The 19,033-nt window shown below is 41.8% G+C and overlaps 2 protein-coding genes across 8 annotated transcripts; both read right to left on the bottom strand.

Moving 5' to 3' along the window:
* Positions 1 to 2,876: 2,876 nt before the first annotated feature.
* On the bottom strand, positions 2,877 to 7,424 carry sec22bb (SEC22 homolog B, vesicle trafficking protein b). The gene is made up of 5 exons (XM_004552719.6): positions 7,214 to 7,424; positions 5,554 to 5,663; positions 5,257 to 5,417; positions 4,082 to 4,228; positions 2,877 to 3,951 (listed from the first exon to the last, which is right to left on the bottom strand). The coding sequence occupies exons 1-5, from the start codon at positions 7,286 to 7,288 to the stop codon at positions 3,797 to 3,799; spliced, it is 648 nt and encodes a 215-aa protein (XP_004552776.1). The 5' UTR covers positions 7,289 to 7,424; the 3' UTR covers positions 2,877 to 3,796.
* A 3,858-nt stretch (positions 7,425 to 11,282) lies between these two features.
* Positions 11,283 to 18,919, bottom strand: npl (N-acetylneuraminate pyruvate lyase (dihydrodipicolinate synthase)). Of its 7 annotated transcripts, none has more exons than XM_004552716.6 (12): positions 18,784 to 18,918; positions 18,485 to 18,585; positions 18,245 to 18,318; positions 16,572 to 16,659; positions 16,341 to 16,398; positions 15,430 to 15,505; positions 15,245 to 15,337; positions 14,989 to 15,134; positions 14,854 to 14,900; positions 14,677 to 14,761; positions 14,543 to 14,582; positions 11,283 to 14,454 (listed from the first exon to the last, which is right to left on the bottom strand). In XM_004552716.6, the coding sequence occupies exons 2-12, from the start codon at positions 18,562 to 18,564 to the stop codon at positions 14,312 to 14,314; spliced, it is 930 nt and encodes a 309-aa protein (XP_004552773.2). In that variant the 5' UTR covers positions 18,565 to 18,585; positions 18,784 to 18,918; the 3' UTR covers positions 11,283 to 14,311. The 7 variants fall into 7 exon arrangements, with proteins under 7 accessions (XP_004552773.2, XP_004552771.2, XP_076736056.1 ...); XM_004552714.6 differs by having other exon boundaries at positions 18,485 to 18,567; XM_076879941.1 differs by lacking the exon at positions 18,245 to 18,318 and having other exon boundaries at positions 18,485 to 18,567.
* Between the last annotated feature and the right edge of the window lie 114 nt (positions 18,920 to 19,033).

Raw genomic sequence — 19,033 nt, 5'->3', positions numbered from 1 at the left:
CTTAAAAGTAGGCAGGCTAGAATAAGGGAGTAACAAGTCAGGTTTTTACAAGAAATAATTATACTGGAAGTAAATGTAGGCAGTGGAATGTAATTTAAAGTAACATGTAAATAATGCTACATGGTGCAGAACCAGTTTTAAGATAAAATGAATGCATTTTGTGTTAAACCTTTGGTCAAAACAACCAACCAAGTAGATGGAAAACAGGAAGGAAACAATGATCATGAAATGACTATATACCTGTGCAAGAACTGGGTCACTGAAAGCAGAATGATGTCTGGATCCAGATTAGTTTTTGATGTTTCTTCAATAACATCAAGAAAACGTATCCTGTTTTTTCCCCCTATTTTCATAGGATATGTATTTCTGATGACATGACATAAAAATGTCAGAGTTTTTCCCCCTATTTTGCAATTTGTAAAGGAACCAAAAAACAAAAACAAAACAAAACAAAACAAAACAAAACAAAAAAAGAAGATCCAAATCAATTGAGAAGTTATTCACTCAAAGCTGGGCTCAGCATCACTGCTAGTTATAGTTTTGTGTTACTCTGCTAATAACCAGCCAAACTAAACACAAAATATTTCCTTGGCAGAGATAGCGATCAGGTGTTTGCATCAGGTAAAATGATTAGGTTACTCTGTTAGAAACATGACTGAAACTTTGGCTGTCTCATTTTTCATACGCTACAATCTCTTTCATTCTGCACAACCCTTGAACAAACTAACTAAAGTTAAAGGTCACATTTCTTTAATGCCCTGTTTCTTTAAGATCACTAAAGTCTCGGGAGAAATCGAGAGTGGGTGGACGGTGTCTTAGTTCTATTTGTGTCTTTGACAGGAAATTTAATCAAGATAGGGCAATATGAGTCGACAAGAGAGCACAGAACTGATAAAAAAAAAAGTCAGATCAGTTGAAAGAACTGATCTTTCAGCATGTCTCAGTTGTGTGTGTGTGTGCGTGTGTGTGGTAAAGTCAGACTATGTGTGTTCTGTACATGTGCCATTTTCCTGACCTCTGATCACACAAAGTATTTTAATCCAATCAGCTTCGTTTTCACATGACTGTCACACACTCACTGCTGCTATGGTAACCTGGAGAGGAAGGAGAGAAAGATAGAGCAATGGAGTGAAAGAAGAGAAGCTATTCTCTCTCTAAAAACTGTGAAAGGGACGCACCTGCAGAATAACACACACACCGTGTTTCGTAGTTCACCTGTCTGATGCTCGCCTTTAGGTGCATTTAAATAATAATTTATTAATTTTTAAAAAAAAGTCTTAATTCTGAAGAAAAAGAGTGAACGCAGAGGAAGCGAGAACGCATTTATGTTAACGTGGTGACAGAGTATCGGTGGCCAGCAAGACATTTCAGTTAGTGTAAGTGTGTGATGGGAATCCAGATGCAGTGCAAAAACCACGGCTGCACCGCTGCTCTGGCTTCTGGTGTGTTTTCGTGCTTGTTTTTTTTTTTTTTTTTTTTTTTGGCAAGTTTGGCACATCTCAACTTTTAGATAAACTTTAATGTTCGATTATGCATTAAACACTGAATGTAGCTTGGGATTTCTGGCAGAGAAGATATGGTGACAATCACGAATAAACAGGACACGATGAAAACTGACAGGGCTGCAAAACCAACAGTCAGAGCAGCGTAGAGAAGCACTGAGACAAAAGGGCTGTGATCGTTAATAAAGAAAAAGGGAAGAGATACAAAACAAGCATCTTCAAGCAGTTTTAGTGGAACATGATTGCTAACAAAGATAAGTTAATGGCAACTGAGGCCAAACTCACAAATACCCACTTCCCTTGAGAGGTGAAAAGGTTAGTCTGTGCCCTGTGGTTTGTGTTTGGCACGCTACTCTGCTGCTTCTCTTTTTTCTCTTTCTGACATTTCCTGTTTTACCTCAAGCTCAAGATTCTGACTAATGCTCTGCTTACGCTGCTATACGTTGTTGCATTTTCAGGTCCGTGCAAGCATAGCTGTCGAGTTTTTTTCTTTTTCTTTCTTTTTTTCCACCCCAAAGGCGTAACCTGTATTTTCCCCTCAGTTTTGACAGTAACCCATGATTTAGAGCTCGACTAACAGGGGGACACCAGTCGCTGAAGTTTATTTCAGGACTGAACTCGGAACTGCATCAGCGAGCACAGCGCTCCACCTGCTGGCCATGGGTGGTATCGCCAGTCTTTGCTGGTGGTTGCAAACAGCTAAAAACTTTTGTAGGTGTGGAAATTTAAGGTTCTCCAATTGATAAAGAAAGAGAACGTTTGTCACATGCTTCATATACAGCAATGTCCAGTATCTAACCTTCAAAGTCACTTGATCGCCTTTCTTTCCCATTCTGATGCTCATTTTGAACTTCAGCAGGTCACCTTGAACACATCTACATGCCTAAATTCAGAGTTGCTGCCATGTGATTGGCTGATCAGACAGGTGTGCCTTATAAAGTGGCAGTCATGAGTACACAAACCACATGATCAAATCTCACGCCACTGTTGACTCCATGCATGCTGCTTTACCATGATGACGACGAGCTCAGCTCAGTGTTCTGACAGACCGAGCGCCTGAGTGTAAAAGACTTTATTCATAGAGAGAAGACAGAACAGGAAAAGAGGCGGGTTCCTTTCCAGCTGAGAGCGAACAGCGGCGACTCTCAGCTTTAAATGAAGTCTACAAATTTTACAAAACAAAAGGAGCCTGCTGAACTTCAAATGTCTCTGAACGCCTGCTTGCAGTCATGGTGGCGTCACGCGGCTGAGGGTTACCAGACTGTACAACAATTATTGGGATTAAATGTAATATTCCTCATCACCTGAAGTTACTCAGTATTTGAGATAGAGATTAATATATACCATATAATATTCAGAATCAAGACGCGCACACATGGAGCTTTCATTTATTGGAAATATTACAATTTTAAAGCCACTCTTAAAAAAAAAGGCAGTTCTAAGGGCTAAAGCTGAATATAATAAAGGCCACTTTTACATGACATGAAGACTTCCTCATCATTGGACCTACTCCTTATTTAACCATGCAAACATTAATAATAAGCTTTTAAATATTAACCTTCAGTGATCCACCGAGCACAGATTGTATTTTACTCAATAATTATTGTACAGTCACTGATTGGCTCACCATCATCCCACACGTCTTGGCTAATTAAATCAGGTCAAACAGCGTCTGCAGGCTTCCACACAGTATTTAAAAAAAACAAACAAAAAAAACAGCTGACTTGGATATCTTTTCCTATTACAGTGCCGGGGTGATTTAACATCCTAAAAATATTAATGCTATGTCTTTGAAATCTCTTAGACTAATGGATATGCTGTGCATCACTGCCATGATTATTTTATTAAAGGAAGTGCAGGAAAAAATGAAATTAGGTGGACAATCAGCTGCTCCTGTTACAGCACAACACAGCTTTGAAAACTCACAAAACTTTTCATTTTTTTTTGCACGCACACACACACACACACACACACACACACACACACACACACACACACACACACACACACTCCCACATTCGCACATCATCTGAAATCCCCGGCTACTACGAGAGCATTGTTGTGTAATTGTTATTAATAAAACTATGTACTATGACATCATTTATATTCAGAGCACACATCCATGGACAGGCGAGGACAAAATGGGCGGTGGCATGTTTGTAAAGTCTTATTAAGAGCAGGAATCCTGTGTTTTTAGTCGAAGTTGACAGCTTTTCTTAGTGTCTGCAGACTCTAAGCAGCCCATTTTCCCACTTCGGCACCTCCTCCTCCTTCTTCTTCTTCCCTTTCCTCTCTTAGAGCCACCAGAAGCGTACGTAGACAATGAGCATGATGAAAAAGACACCTCCAGCTGCCAGCTTGGCATAGGTGGAGCGGGTATTCAGATACTTGGCGTCGCTTCTGTACTTTTTCGACAGGCTGGACAAGTTGCTGGCCTTGGAGTCGAGTGCTGTGAGGAGGAGAAAGCAGAGGGAGAAAAAAGTAAAGGGGGGTTGGGAAGGAGCAGGATAAGCACAAGGGCGCAGAGAAAACTCCCATCACGGCTCCGTTTGACCCGAACACAGATGACAGACACTCACCGGAAAGCGCCTCTCCTCTCTGCAGCACCTCCTCGATGTTCGCCACCATGATCCTCTGTACGTCCTGCAGTTCTGTGTTGATGCTGCCCAGATTCCTCCTCGCTCGGCTGTCGATGTACGACTTCTTGGTTTTTTGAATGTAGGTGTCTGAAGAGAGAGACAGCCCACAGTTATTTCAAGCTCTGTGTGTTCAGTTACTTCACAGCCCTGCCTGTGACAAACACGCTGACTGCCAGGATCCACTTTCCCCAGAGGACTAAAGTGGATTTTTATTGAATTTTATAGAAAACACATTTCCCAGCTTTGAATGAGAGCAGAGAGACTGCTGATGCTGACCTATTAAACAGATCTAGTCGCACAAGAGCCGATCCTTTTCTTCCCTTTTAGTCCTCTGATAAATTCCTGTTATCAGTATTTTTCATTTAAATTTAAGTGATTCAGAAATGTTTCACACACAGACTCCTTATTAAAAACCCAGAGTTTTGTAAACACTTTTTTTGCTGCTCATATTTTGGATACTTTGTGGCGACCGACTTGTTTTTAGAGCCACAAACACATCAAGCGGCTCTTAAGAGGAGTCGCAGTTTCTGGCACCTCAGTGTATTCAGCCTGGAGGTTTCTGTGTGGTTTCACAATGATTTACACCCTGAGTTCATCTGCAGGGAGGAAATAAAAAAATCAGCCCCTAGCACCACAACTTCACTGAACATATAAAATATTAATAGTCACCAGCAGCAGAAGCACATAAGCATGTGTCAGCATCTTAGAAATAATCAGAGAACTCTCTGTTAGTCTGAAACTGCTTGGATGATTGGTTTTCAGGTTTCTGCTGCCTGCTCTGCTCAGTATGCAGCGTTGCATACTTACATGTAACCATCACAGCTAAGTGCCAAAACCCCCTAACCTAAACCTCGTTCTAAGTTTAGCCCTAAAACCAAGTCTCAATCCTCAAACCTGCCTCTGAAGGGTTACAGACGAAGGTGAGACTTTAAGTTCCACATAATCCGATCACTTTGATGGCTCTCACAAAGATAGCTGGACATGTTTTTATCGGATTTTTCTTATTTGTTGTTTGTGGCTTTATGACGAGCAGTCATAAGAGCACAGATCGAGTGTTTCCTGCACAGGTTTAACATGTAACCCGGTTTATACTACTACTACATGTCTTTTCTTACCAAACTCAATGAAGGAGTAAGGCCGGGATACTGTGGGGACCTTCTTTCCGTGCTGCTCATGAAACTCTGCCTGGAGGTCTTCTAGGTAAGCAAAGGCTAGCTTCTTGGGAAAGCTGGCTTCACAAAGCACCAGGTAGCACACTCCCTTCTCTATACAATAGCTGAAAAAAAGCAACATAAAAATGTACTTTGAGTGGAGCATGAGGAAATGCACTGAAAACATCTATCCGTGTGTGCTTAATTCCTCGCAAACCACGAAGAGACGATTATTTTGAGACAGTTTGGATTCTCACTCACTGAAACGCCATCGAACCGGCCTCTAAAGTGCAGCGTGTGGGGCTCTGCTCATTGAGTTTCCTGAAGAGCTGCTTAGCTTGACTCTGATACTGCTGAAGGTCCCGGCCCAGCTAAAGAGATGAAAAGCATAAGTGGTTTAAAAAAACTAAAAAAAACAAGTACTGATATCGAGCACAGAGAACACAGAAATTAATCAAAATCTGACTCGTATGCAGCAGAATTAGAAGCAAATGTGATTATTTTACCACCAAAAGAAATGAAGGCAACGTAGATTTGAGCACGTTATGTATCTGAGGGTTTTACAGACATACTCAGACAGCGGCGGGACGTTAAACGATGACACTAATTTACAGATAGATAATGTGGTTGTTTGAGAAACACATGTGATGCTGAGGCACAGAGCGGAGACGCAACAAACCTTTTCACTTCCCTTCATGAAAGCAAACAAGAGAAGGAGGAAAAGATGTTAGAGTCAAGGCGAGCACAAGCATAAAGGTTTTAAAAGCAACAACTCATGTTACAAATGGCATCCATTTGAACATTTCAAGAAGTCCACCAACATCATCAGGCATATTTCATCTACAGGTAATAATAAAATGTGGGGAGTGGATTCTACTTCACTGGAGTCACTTAGTGTTAACCAGTGTAATAATGAATGATAGGTATAAAGTGAGTCAGTCACTTACTAACTGACAAATAACCACGTCAGTTTCCAGCCTCCCCACCACCCTGAGCTAGATGGGCATATTAGCAAATAGATGAATGGATGGATGCTCGATCTTTCAGCCATACATCAGTACCAGCCTGGTGACGGTCTTATATTGTAAGACCCTACAATAATAGAGAGAAACCCCAGTAATCAGATGACCCACTATGACCAAGCGCTCGGCGACAGTGGGAAGGAAAAACTCCCTTTTAACAGGAAGAAATCTCCCACTGAACCGAGCTCAGGGAGGGAGACAGGACAGAAACACGCTGTGGAAGAGAGCCAGAGATTAATAATAATAACTAAAGATTAAATGCAGAGGGGTGTATAAAAACATAGTGAGTGAACTAAGAAGCACCAAGTGCATCATGGGAATCCCCCAGCAGCCTACACCTATTGTAACTAAGTGAGGATTCAGGGTCACCTGTTCCAGCCCTAACTATATGCTTTATCTTGAATCCAGGAGAGGGGCCTGAAAGCTGAAAGGCCTGCCTCCCATTCTACTTTTAAATACTCTAGAAACCAAACGTAATCCCCCAATGCGAGATCGAAGTGCACTAATGGGGTGATATGGTGCTGAGAGGTCAAAGTTTCATATCTCAGTCCTGAACTTATGCGATGCTGTAATGACGTGAAATAAAAAGCTGTGGCAGAAGCGGTCTGATGACTCAGTCGCTTCAGGCAGGTAAATAACGAGGTGGACAGGTGGACAGGCCTACAGCAGGACAGGCCTACAGCAGGACACCTATCAGCAAATCAAACGGCTCAATTAACTTTCACACGCCAAACCAGAAAGTCATGGTGGGGGTGGTGCCGGTGCCCCCTCAAACGACCCACATCTGGATGAAAACAAGCGCTCTAAAGGCGGACGTGACAGCTGGCAGCGGGTTAACGTTGGCTAGCGTGTCACTATAACATTAGTGCAGGATACAAGCATTCACTAATAATCCTCACCTGCTCGTCCTCCTGCATGGAGGCGGCCAGCGGCAGGCCGTCAGCCAGCCGAGCGATCATCGTCAGCAGCACCATCTCTGCGAAAAGCTCCGCTGCTCAGCACACACTGCAGGCTCCTCGAAGCTCCGTTTGACAGGCTGAAAACTGACAACACCGCAGCACTGACGCTGAGCTGGCCGGAAACGCTATAGCTTTGTGTCACAGCTAAATCCCGCCGCGGAACCAGGCGGACAGACACAAAGGTTCCGCGTCGCCGTCCCTGATACGAAACTTATTAATTTCAGGTATTTGTTAGAATATAATTACGACAATCTTATATGCGTTACATTAGATTTTGTTAAGTTCAAATTAAAATTTGCTGCTTTATCTTGTTTTTCTTCTTTTGGCTGCTTCCGCCACAGCGTGTGGTCTGCTTTCATCTCCTCCGTCACTACATCCATGAACCTCCTCGGAGGTCTTCCTTGTTTCCTCCTACCTGGCATGTAGCTCGCCATCACCAGTGTGTGAATGTGTGTGTGAATGGGTGGATGACTGGATATGTAAAGCGCTTTGGGGTCCTTAGGGACTAGTAAAGCGCTATATAAATACAGGCCATTTACCATTTACCATTCACTCCTCCTCCCCTGCACATCCCCAACCCATCTCTAACTCATCTTCCATCACTATGTCTGCTCCCTGCACCCTCACCTATCTCCTTCACATTTACACACGCGTATTCTGTCTTACTTCAACCAGTGTTCATTCCTCTTCTCACCAGGGTATACTTCCACCTCTCCAGTCTCACCTCCACCTGCCCCCTACTCTCACTGCAGATCTCAATGTTGTCTGGAAACATCATAGTCCACACAGATTTCTGCCTCATAAAGAATGACATTTCATGAATAACAGTGGTGAGGTGTATGGTAGGAGTGACAGATGGGGTTAAGGTGGGGGTAGGATTATATATGGGATCTGCTTTGAGCTTCTTCTTGTATGCAGTGGCGATGAACAGGCTGACAGATGAGGTCAGGAGGAATCTCTGTGGACTCTGATGTTTGCAGATGACACTGTGATCTGTAGTGAGAGTAAGGAGCAGTTGGAGGAGAGCCGGGAGAGGTGGAGGTTTGCCATAGAGAGAGGAAGAAGAACCGAGAAGTAAGACAGAATACATGTGCGCGAAAGAGAGGGATGGTGGAAAAATGGGTATGCAAGGAACCGAGGTAATGAAGGTGGATGAGTTTAAATACTGTACAAGACAGGCGAAGCAGAGAGTGCAGGCAGGGTGGAGATGAGTGTCGGGGGTGATTTGTGACAGAAGGAGAGCAGCAAGAATGAAAGGGAAGGTTTCCGAGATGGTAGTGAGAACTGCTGTAATGTTTGGTTTGGTTTTAAATATCGTAGCTGTTGGTGGATGTCAGCTTGGCAGTTCTGTTCTTGTAAAAAATGAACATTTGTATTATAAAGCACTAATGCTCTTATAATGAGTATTAATCCAAGCAGTTTCCATGTGCCTTGGCTCGATACAAATGATTATTGGACAGAATGATGTCACATTTGCTCCGCTTGTATTTTACAACATTGACTCGGTGGACCTGACCTGTAGGTGCAGGTTTAGATAGCAAACAGCAAAAGCGACTTTTTATCATTATGAGTTAATTGCAAATGATATTATTATAATTTTAAATAAACTTTAAAGAGATAAGAATGACCACATTGCAGCATCACTCATTACACAGTATTCATTAGATAGATTGTTTTCGTCTGCAGTACATCCGTTCAAAGTATTTTTAGGACTGAATTTAAGTAATATTTCAAAACCAGCAGCAGTGACCGCGAGAGTTTATTTACATGTATCACTCACCAGTTTCATGACTTTAGTGCTCTCACTTGTGATGAGAGGGAGTCATGCTGCATGTACACAGGAAGTCTGTCACAGCCCTGAAATAACAGAGAAGCACAGAGTGACCACAGTTTTTTCCACAGAACAGTTTTTCATCTCTCCTCTTGTTTTATGGAGGTAAAACATCTCTGATAAGGTCATATATGAATCAGATAAAATACCACAAGTGTCTAGTATTACAGTTTAAACATGTTTGTCCTCTCTCCATTATTTTACATTCAGTTCTGTCTCTCATCTCTTTTCCCCTCACTTCCCAACCAGCTGCAGCAGATGGCTGCCCCTCCCTGGGTCCGCTGGGGTTCTTTCTGTCCCCCTCTGCCAAGTGCTTGCTCATAGAGGGTCCTCTGATGGCTGGGGTACTCTCTCAGAAATCTTAGGTGATTTTACATTATGGTTTAAAATGCTTTGAGTGAACAGTTATTATCAGCTGAACTGAATTTTCCATTTGAAGCAGGAAACAAGTTTACCAGTCCAGCCAGTATTCGCTACACACTTACTAATAAGTTCCCTGTCATGACAAGTAATCCAGAGACCACAATGAAAAGACAATGCTTAAAAGAAAGTGATGGCAAAAGGCCTCAAAACCATTTTAAACAGCATAAAACTCAAACTCTAGCCAGATGTGGTTAAATGACAAAAATTAGTCATGTTACTGATCCCGCACCACAGTTTCTCCTGTGACTAATCCAGTATTATATTCAGTCTTCTCTCAGCTGCTCCCTGTATGGGTCGCCAGATCAAATCACCTGCCTCCATCTCACCCTATCCCAGCATCCTCCCCGGTCACATCAATACTCTGCATGTCCTCCTGCAGCTGCATCTGCATCGTCATCATCTCCCTCTCAGCCTTGCCTCTCTGACTTTGAGCTGTCCCTCTGTCTCCAAACCAAACAGCAGGTCTTGCTGTCTGTTGCTTTGGATAGCTCAGGCTCACGTAATTCGATCTCATTCTTTATCATCCACATGTTCAATTTGGCCACAATGTTATGGATGCCCTTCCTAACACAATCCTCCCCCCTTTATATGGGCCTGGGACTAACGCTAGGAGTGTCTCGGTGGCGTGTGGCCCCCTTGTGGCTGGGTTTGGTTATTGTATACAATACTATTTACAATTTTGACCAAATACAAATTGACAGTTAATATTTAAGGCGTAAGCAATATTTTCCTGAAAGATCGGCTTTGAATGCAGTTTAAAACTTTAGTTTACATCAGCAGTTTAAAGGAGCAGAAGGCAAATCTGAGGGTTGGTGTGTAAGTTAAGAGAGGAAACTTTGTCAAAACTGTAAGCAGTCCAGATAGCTGAGATCTATAATGAGCCAAAATGTCTAAAATGTTTCCAGTCAAATGTAGTCACTGATTTAGTCTCTAACGGTGTGTTTTAGCTGAATGGGCTTTACGTCACTTCACATCTCTCACAACACAGCTTAAGAGAGACAAGTCAAAGGAGCTTGCAAAGAAAAGCGTCTGGACTTCTTTAAGTTACTTGAAGACGTTTCACCGTGAAACGTCTTCAATTAACTTAAAGAAGTCCAGACGCTTTTCTTTGCAAGCTCCTTTGACTACGATGACCTGGATGACTGAGAACCTTCACAGACTTAAGAGAGACAAACACTGGATAAACACATACGTACTGTGTCACAATGACCTCATGAAGTCCTCCTTGTCTGATCTAGTTTTTCTTAGCACGCACACATTCCTCCCAAAGGACTAAAGAATGTGCTGACTGTGAAACACAAAAACCAGTCAGCGCACTTGTGCCTGATATTCTTAATGATTTGAAAGTACACAAATGAACACGCATAAGCATGCTGAGGATGAAAAAAATGCAAAATATTCCAAAATATCCTGGTTAATTCAGCAGCTGAATCCACCGGCAATGTATTTCAGTCATTTGAAACAAAACTTTTAAAGTTAAACTAAGCGAAGAAAAAATTATTTTGTGTGTGTGTACTGGATTAAAAATAAAAACTAGACAGTTGGTCTGAGAATTGCAAGGTCTGCAGCGTCCGCTCCTGGCATTAAACCATCTGAACTGCCTTCACAGAAGTTCTCACACTTGATAATCATATTGCAGTGCATTTGATCAGCAGCACCAGGCCGATACCCTCTCGGGTCCTATGGACGTGGTGACCGTGTACTCAGTTTTCCACAGTTAGTCTCTACTAAGACTAAAAGAAACATGATCAGTGCTAATCAGCAAAGAGATAAACTCCTTTATTAGTAATAAATGCCTGACTGTTATAGTTACAGTACATTTCCCTTTTAAGACAGAAAGTAAACAATAATCAAAAATAATCAAGGCCTCATTCTTCTCATGTGTTCAATGCTCCCTTTCATCATTAGGATCTTTATAGTGTCCGACACCTTTTCATTCAACAGGTCATATTACTTAACTTCCGTCTTCATTATCCTGTCTCTCACGGATACAGCTCGTCATAACTGTCATTTTCAATTTTGTATTCAATTGAAGTCCATTTTGAACCTCACAATAAGTCGAGAAGTGAAGCAATGATGCCCACTTTTTAACTTTTGTACTATAAAGAGATCATTTCCAGTTGTTATTAAAATGTCATTCCATGCGTCTTAAATAGGAGCACTGACATGAGTCAAATCAGCTTCAGTTATGGTTTCAAACAGTAAGACCAGGATAACACTGCTGATTTGTGACGGTCTCCATTCTCACAAATGTAAAAACGGTGCTACATTTTCTACAGCATCATTTTTTCCATATTACATTAAAAGAGCAAACCTTTGAAGTCAGTGGAGAATGCCCAGAAAAATACATACGCTCGCTACAAACACATCATGTGGCTGTCAAAAAACAAAAAAGATTTTTACTTCTGCCCTGTTTCGCCTGCTTACACCTCGAACATTAAAGGTTTGGTAATGTGAAACATCTGGTTACAGAGCAGCTGAAAAACACTCCTACATGAGGGGAATAACTGATTTTTTTATGTTAGTGTGTTACAATGTGATGTTCTGCTGGTAAACCGCAGGTCCTAGTACACAAATATACTCCTAAAAAATGGCTAAAGATACATAAACAAAAAAAGCTTTCCAGGTGCCTGGAGCTTCTGATCGAGAATGTGGAGGATGTGTCAGAGCTGTTCCAATCCAACGAGGCTCGTCTCTGCAGCCCACTGCTGGCCAAGATCCAACAGCTCAGAGGGCTCCTGTTCACGCCTCACTGTGTTTTTCTGGCATAGGTTTAGCCCACTCAATATTGTGTTGTATGTTGTAGTTAAACAGTGTATGACTGGAGTATTTTATTTTGAATTAAATTTTTATTTTACTCAGTACATGGCAAAAGTTTGGAGCCACCCCTTGTTTCTTCATATTTTGCTATGAAATTTTGAAACGGGTACAGCGATTGTTTCAAACATACATGGAAAAACAGCATATAAGGCAAAAACTGAGTTTGTATGTTTAGCACCTTTATCCTTTAGCATAGTCTGAACTCTGAGCAGCTCTCTGTCATCTCTGTGAGGATCTTCAGGAATCGTTCTCCAGGCTTCTTGGATGTTTCTACCTCTGAGCTTTGATTGAGAGCAATTGATTGTGGTGACACTCCTATAGTGCTTAAAATCTGGGACTCACCACCAATTGCTCTTAGAACTGAAGAAGCTTCTCGGATGAGAGGTGAACCGTCTTCAAGGAAACTTAAAGTTCAGACGCTTTTCTTTCCAAGCTTCTTAGACTACGATGACCTGGATGACTGAGAACCTTCACAGACATGACGAAGCACCATCTCGCGGGTGTACCTCTGTACTTATTGACAAAATAATGAACTAAACTGTCAAATTTGGATTCTTCACTCGATCAGACCTGTTTACACTGATTTTCAGTCCAGTTTCATACCTCCGCCATACCCTTGTTTCCCTTCATTAAGCACGGCTTCCTGACAGTCGCCCTTCCACTGAGACTAATAAGGCAGAGATCAGCTGGAGATCCAGATCATCTCTCAGGTTCTGTGTCAGGTCTTTGCTGGAGTATTTCATGTTTTTTTTTTAAGGACATGACTTTCAGATACTGTTCATCTGCAGCAGGTGAGACTTCTTCTGTCCACTTTGCTCAGATTAGTCGACTATCAAAATCGTCGATGACTAATTTAATAGTCAACGCGTCGTTTGAAGCTTTGTAGGATCCCAAAAGACGCAGGAATAAGTAGTAGGATTTAAGTGTAATAACCGACCAAAACAGAAAATGCCAGCACTGCATGTATAAGGATGCCAGCTGCTGTTAAACCCGAAGAAGAAAAAACTGTGTCCCAGAATTCATAGCGCGGCCTATCGCGGCCTTGCTCAGTTTCCAACATTGGTGGCAGCTAGTTAGTTTTAATACTACTCTTATTATTCTTTCTGGGTCACAAAATAAACGTTTAACATATTTTCAGTATTTTATTTGTTCCTGAGTAAATCGGTTTGGCTGAGATTAAAATTATAGTTTTAAGATAGCTGAATAAACCTCAAGCAGACAACTGATTATCAGAAGTGTGAGATGCTCGAGAGTATACTCCGGTGTCCTGTTATATTTTAGATAGCAAGGAGCAAGGAGTTTATTAAACTCCACTGAAACAATCTGCAAATTTCATTTAAATTCAATAAATTATCATCTTGTCTTTATTTTTTAGTTAGCACATACCTCAAACACTTAAAGCTGTAAGCTAATGATAGTTACATAAGAGCAGATGCATGCTGGTGCAATAAGCTGTACTTGTACGTCCAGTGGATGCATGATCTGATTAGTCGACTAATCGCAAAAATAATCGGTGACTAGTCGACTATCAAAATAATCATCTGTGGCAGCCCTAGATTCAGCTGAACAAATTATGTGCCTAAAGATCCAACTTAACATTTATTCTCTGTTGACACATCGCTGGTTCATTCCCTGAGTTAGGAACCTTTTCACACTTGAATCATTCACATTCCTCTGGAAATGCTCAGGTGCAAGGACTGGATCACAAGTGAGTGAATAAGCAGCTTTCTGAAAGCCTCGAGAACTTAAAGATTACAAGAAAGTCTGGCTCCTTGGAAGGAAAATATAAAGGAATGAAGGGTGGCTCAAGACTTTTGCACAGTCCTGTATAATGCCATGTTCGCAGTTAACTAATACGAGGACACTTAACACAGTTGGGTAAAGACCTAACAATATGGAGAAACTCTTTGGAGAGAGTCTGTGTAATCTATTATTGGAATGAGGGATGTTCAAGCATGTTCAAGTTATTCAGGAAAGATACTGTCATATTTCTGTTTGATGGCCAGAGCACGAGCAGCTGGACATGTCATCACCGGGAGACGAGGGGGTCCCAGATCCAAGCCCGACAGCTCGTTCATCAACTGTTTATTTACTCCCACATCAAAACCTGTCAGCAACAACAGCACATTATAAAATGCAGGGAAAAAAAAGACACCATTAGAGGATTACTATGTCAGTGCAAAGCTATCACTTACCAAGTTTGATGGCAAAACTCACAAGCTCCTGAATCTTGAACTGCTCGTAAAAATCAGATTAAAGATGTACAGATGTGAGCAAAGTGGTACAAATGATCAAGGACACACAGCAGCGGTAGAGAGATCAGCAGTACCTGTATCGTCCTGGCTTGGACGAGGTCGCCGGTCTCGAACGCCGATATGAGCTTGTTGACGTGACATCCTACGTAATTATATGTGCTGCGTGCAGAGAAATAAAACTACTGAGCATAGAGAAGGAATAAAGACAGAGCATCGTGCAAATGAAAAGTCACACACACACACATACACACCTGCCAACTGCTCCATGGACTCCCATTACCAAAGCTCCTAGAAGTTGCTATTTTTTTAAACGAATTACATTTTTTAGGATAGTTCCATGGCTAAGGTTAAAGTGACAACATGCTACAAAAAGAGGAAAGACTGACCTCGTCTATGCCATAGAGGACTGACCAGTGAGGCGGAATGTAACTGATACACTGGCCCAAGTCCATCAGGTCACTCCCAGTGAACTTGACGCCTCTAAAGGAAGGGATGACCTTCTCAATACCTTCTATTAGTTCTCTCACGTTCACTGAAGAAATAAAACAAACAGGAAAAAAAAAAACCCAAAAAAACCCCACATTATAAAAGACATATAAAAATTTAAATGGTTAGAAATGTCCAAATCTCAGACTGCCTCACCGTTGACACCAGTGACTGATGGGACATGATAATAATAGAAGGGCAGAGTTGGAGCAGCTGAAGCCACTTCCTGGAGAAAGGTCCTCAAAACATCTGAAGCGGGGTGACAAGAAAAGAGATGCATGTTGTCATGTATGAAATGTGTTATTAATGCTGCAATATGCATGTCTAAAAACATCACACACCTGCACTGCTGGGCTTGAAGAAGGACGGAGCAATGACTGCTATACCATCGGCCTCAATCTGTGCTGCATGGTGAGCCTGGAAGAAGGACAATGAAAGATGGGAAATGAATGGATTATCAATTATCTAAAAAAGAAAAGAAACTCCATTAGATATTAATAACAAGGCAAATTATTACCTATGACATTTGGATATTCTGAATAGATTTATAATCCCCACAATAAACGCCATTGCCTGATAACATCTGACTGGTCACGTGATGTGTGACATCATGTGCTCTGGAGACTTTACACCAGGCCTCACAGTCTGCTCTCTCCTCTCCTCCTCACTGGCTGTTTTTTCCTCTTTGACACACTCGCTCAGACTTACTGTGCACTCAGGCCTTGCATGCACGCTCATGTGCTGACAGACACACACGCACATAAGTTTGATTTGTTGACTTCTTTGTCAGCCTCTTTTAAGCAGGGTTGTGACACAGGGAACGGACCTCTAACCCGCACCAAACAACATGCTGTTCTTTAACTGACATGTGACTGTCACACAGGACGTCATGTGCCAGATTATTCGCTGACTGGGACCAGATATTTCCTGGACTCGGCCCCCTGAAACACAGTGACTGCCTCACATTTCAATAGCTTTACCATTTAAACTGAACACATTTAATATAAAGTAATATAGAAACAGTGTTTTATTTTTACTGCAGGCACATGTGGTGCCTGAACACACCGCTAATATTAAATCTGGCTTATCTGATGGCCATGTTGTGTATACCTCAGGTTAAGGCAAGGCTAAGCCTGCAATACTGCCTGACTAGGTCAATGTGGCGGAAACTCCACTTTAACCCTGTGTTACTAAATTTAAACATATTTTCACACAGGAGCTCGACAGAAAATGGAATCATGACATAACTCACCAGTTCTTGGGTGTCTTTAAGACTCAGGCAGCCAACATGAACAATCACCTGATCCATCCTGTGGAGAGGAGAACATTTCCTCAATATCTATTTTTTAACTGTATACTTATCACTTTAAAGCCCATGGTGACTCTAGGGAATAGCTACAATGTGCATGTGCTTGTTCGATTGTTTCTTTGCGTAATTTTGGGGGGGTTTTGAGTAAAAATCCAATTGCCTGCGATGACTCACTTGCCCTTTGCTTTTCGACACCACTCCTCAGCCAGGAGCTTCCTCTCTTCCACACTGAGAGACATGCTCTCACCCGTGGTGCCATTCACTGCAAGCAAAGAAACGTCTGTCCAAGATCCACATCACTGAAACTTAAATCTCAAGATTCTCAGTCTTAAAAACCAAACAAGATCAAAAAGCATGTCAATAAATAGACATAAAAGGATGGCGTAGCCTATAATAGTCTAGCACAGCCCACTTGCCACCGCTTCAGCAAAGGATAGAAAAACTGTAAGAAATGAAGGAAACCGCCACGGCGAACCAGTCATCGTGGAACTTGTGCCACAGACTGCTGACTGTGCGATAATTCACAGCACAAAACTATTTCAAGTCTAGAAAGCAGTGGTGCAGACAATGATGGGGAAATTAAATAGAGCTGGAAGAGCATAAAAACACAATGAGGTACAAAGATCAGCACAAACATCCTCTGCTGACTAAGCACTCACAGAAAGTAGTGTGGAAATGAGACGTTAACACAGGAGAAGCTCAGGCTGAGCTATAGTGATTCAAAGGGCTTTTGGTGAAGTGGAAAATGAAGCGGTAAGCATTTCAGAGTCACGCCTGGCTCACGGGGAGAGCTGTGCAGAGGAAAGGGCAGGACCTTGACATTGTCTAAACTTTTCTCCATGTATGTGCCACCAAAAGAGCCGCAGATAACAGTCGGCACTCGAGACGTGGGAATCTACTTCAGCTTGTGCAGAAATTTCAAGGATGAGTGTCTGAACTGAAGAAGAATGCTTAAACTGCAAATAACAAGCGTAAAGACCAATGTGCCCTTTTCCCAGGAATATTATTACACGGGGAAGCAATGGTCTTCATTAACAGCTCACAGCAGCATTAAAAAGGCACCCTGTGGAGGTTGGTTTCCTCGAGGAACAATGGTGCAATAACGGCCTCACGGCACCTGGTTTTTAGTGTTTTGTGGACTGGACACAGCAGGAAAACTGCAGAATAATCCCACCAATCAGATTACACAAAGGGATATTCAAAGGTTGAGACTGAGTGGGGTTTCTTTGCATGTTTCACTCTTTTCTCTGGGCTATTTTGCCTCCAGCCACACGTCACTGCAAGTTCAACAAAAACATTGCATTCATAATCCAGAGTTGATTTTTGCGGTAACTCTTTGTTTTCTCTGTTTATCTGTGGAAATTTCACACCAAAGGTATGCATTAGCTGGGACTAATTTTGAATACGCCGCCCCAGCAGCTGCAGGAGACCAGTGTGTTGCATTCTTGCATGGATATGATAGGTGTGATATACAATATTTCATAAAGGCAATAATTTGAGTAAAAATTGATGGAAAGTTTCTAAAGAGCTGGATATTATACTCAGAAGGAATCATCAGTTAAATGTTTACATGGGATTTTTATTAGAAGTCAATAATGTTTTATTGAGTTGTGCAATTCAGCTAACTTGCTATGGTTTTATCCAACTCTGACTACATATAAAAACATACTTTAGATTATTTTTACACCAGGGAATGTGATTAACAAAGGAGCAACATATCTACCACAGTAAAACAACAGTATGTATACAAATCAGCAGATGAATCATGCAATATTAGAGTTGATTCAGGTGGGGATACAGAAAAAAAAACACAAATATAAAAAGAAAGAATCCACAGGTAAACTTACCAAACACGTTATTTACACCTTGCTTCTCTTTCAAGTAGTCAATATAAGGTCCAATCACTGATAGGTTGATTTCACTGTTTTGGGAGAATGTGAAAAATATAGACCTACACATGTGGCAAATAACAATACCTGACAACAGGTGTGTAAGATGCCCGTCCCTGCGCCTCCCCAGTTTCAATACATCTCACACACTTTTACTGAACAGACACACAGGAGGAAAGAGGCTTCAGATCCCCTTACCCTTGACTGGTGATCGGAGTGAATGTGGCTGCAACAAGTCCGGTGAGCTTTTTGTCGGCGGCAGGAGCCATGATAGACATGTTCTGGCATAGAAAGGCACACTGGAGTGAAACAAAAGAAACACCGCAAAACAAACAGGCGAGACACAGCCTTTGACATCAGCACACTCACAAACTTTATAATACACCACAGAGCGCTGGGGCACGGTGTGTAAACAGAAGAATGGCTGTAAACTGATATACTATGAAAAGGAAATTATGGAGCATCAAAAGCAGTTCCAAAGACGATCTCCAGCTTACCTGCACGGTCTTTCCTTCTGGGAGGCGCTGGCATAGGTTTTAGTTTTAAGGGAAGTGGATCTCTGGTTATAACTTGTTTTTTTGGACAGGGATTTGCTGAAATGCTCGTCACGTGAACATCAAACAACTAAACGTCAATGGACATCGCAAAGATTCATGGGAAATGTAGTTAGTTGGGGGGGGATTGGATAACAAGTAAATATGAACTTTATCCGCTTTTATATTAAAATATTTCAAATTAAATACCTTC

Source organism: Maylandia zebra, linkage group LG23 (assembly GCF_041146795.1).
Source record: "Maylandia zebra isolate NMK-2024a linkage group LG23, Mzebra_GT3a, whole genome shotgun sequence".
NCBI classification, from domain to species: domain Eukaryota; kingdom Metazoa; phylum Chordata; class Actinopteri; order Cichliformes; family Cichlidae; genus Maylandia; species Maylandia zebra.
Note: the sequence above shows the minus strand (reverse complement) of the source record. Positions and strands in the feature narration are given on the sequence as shown.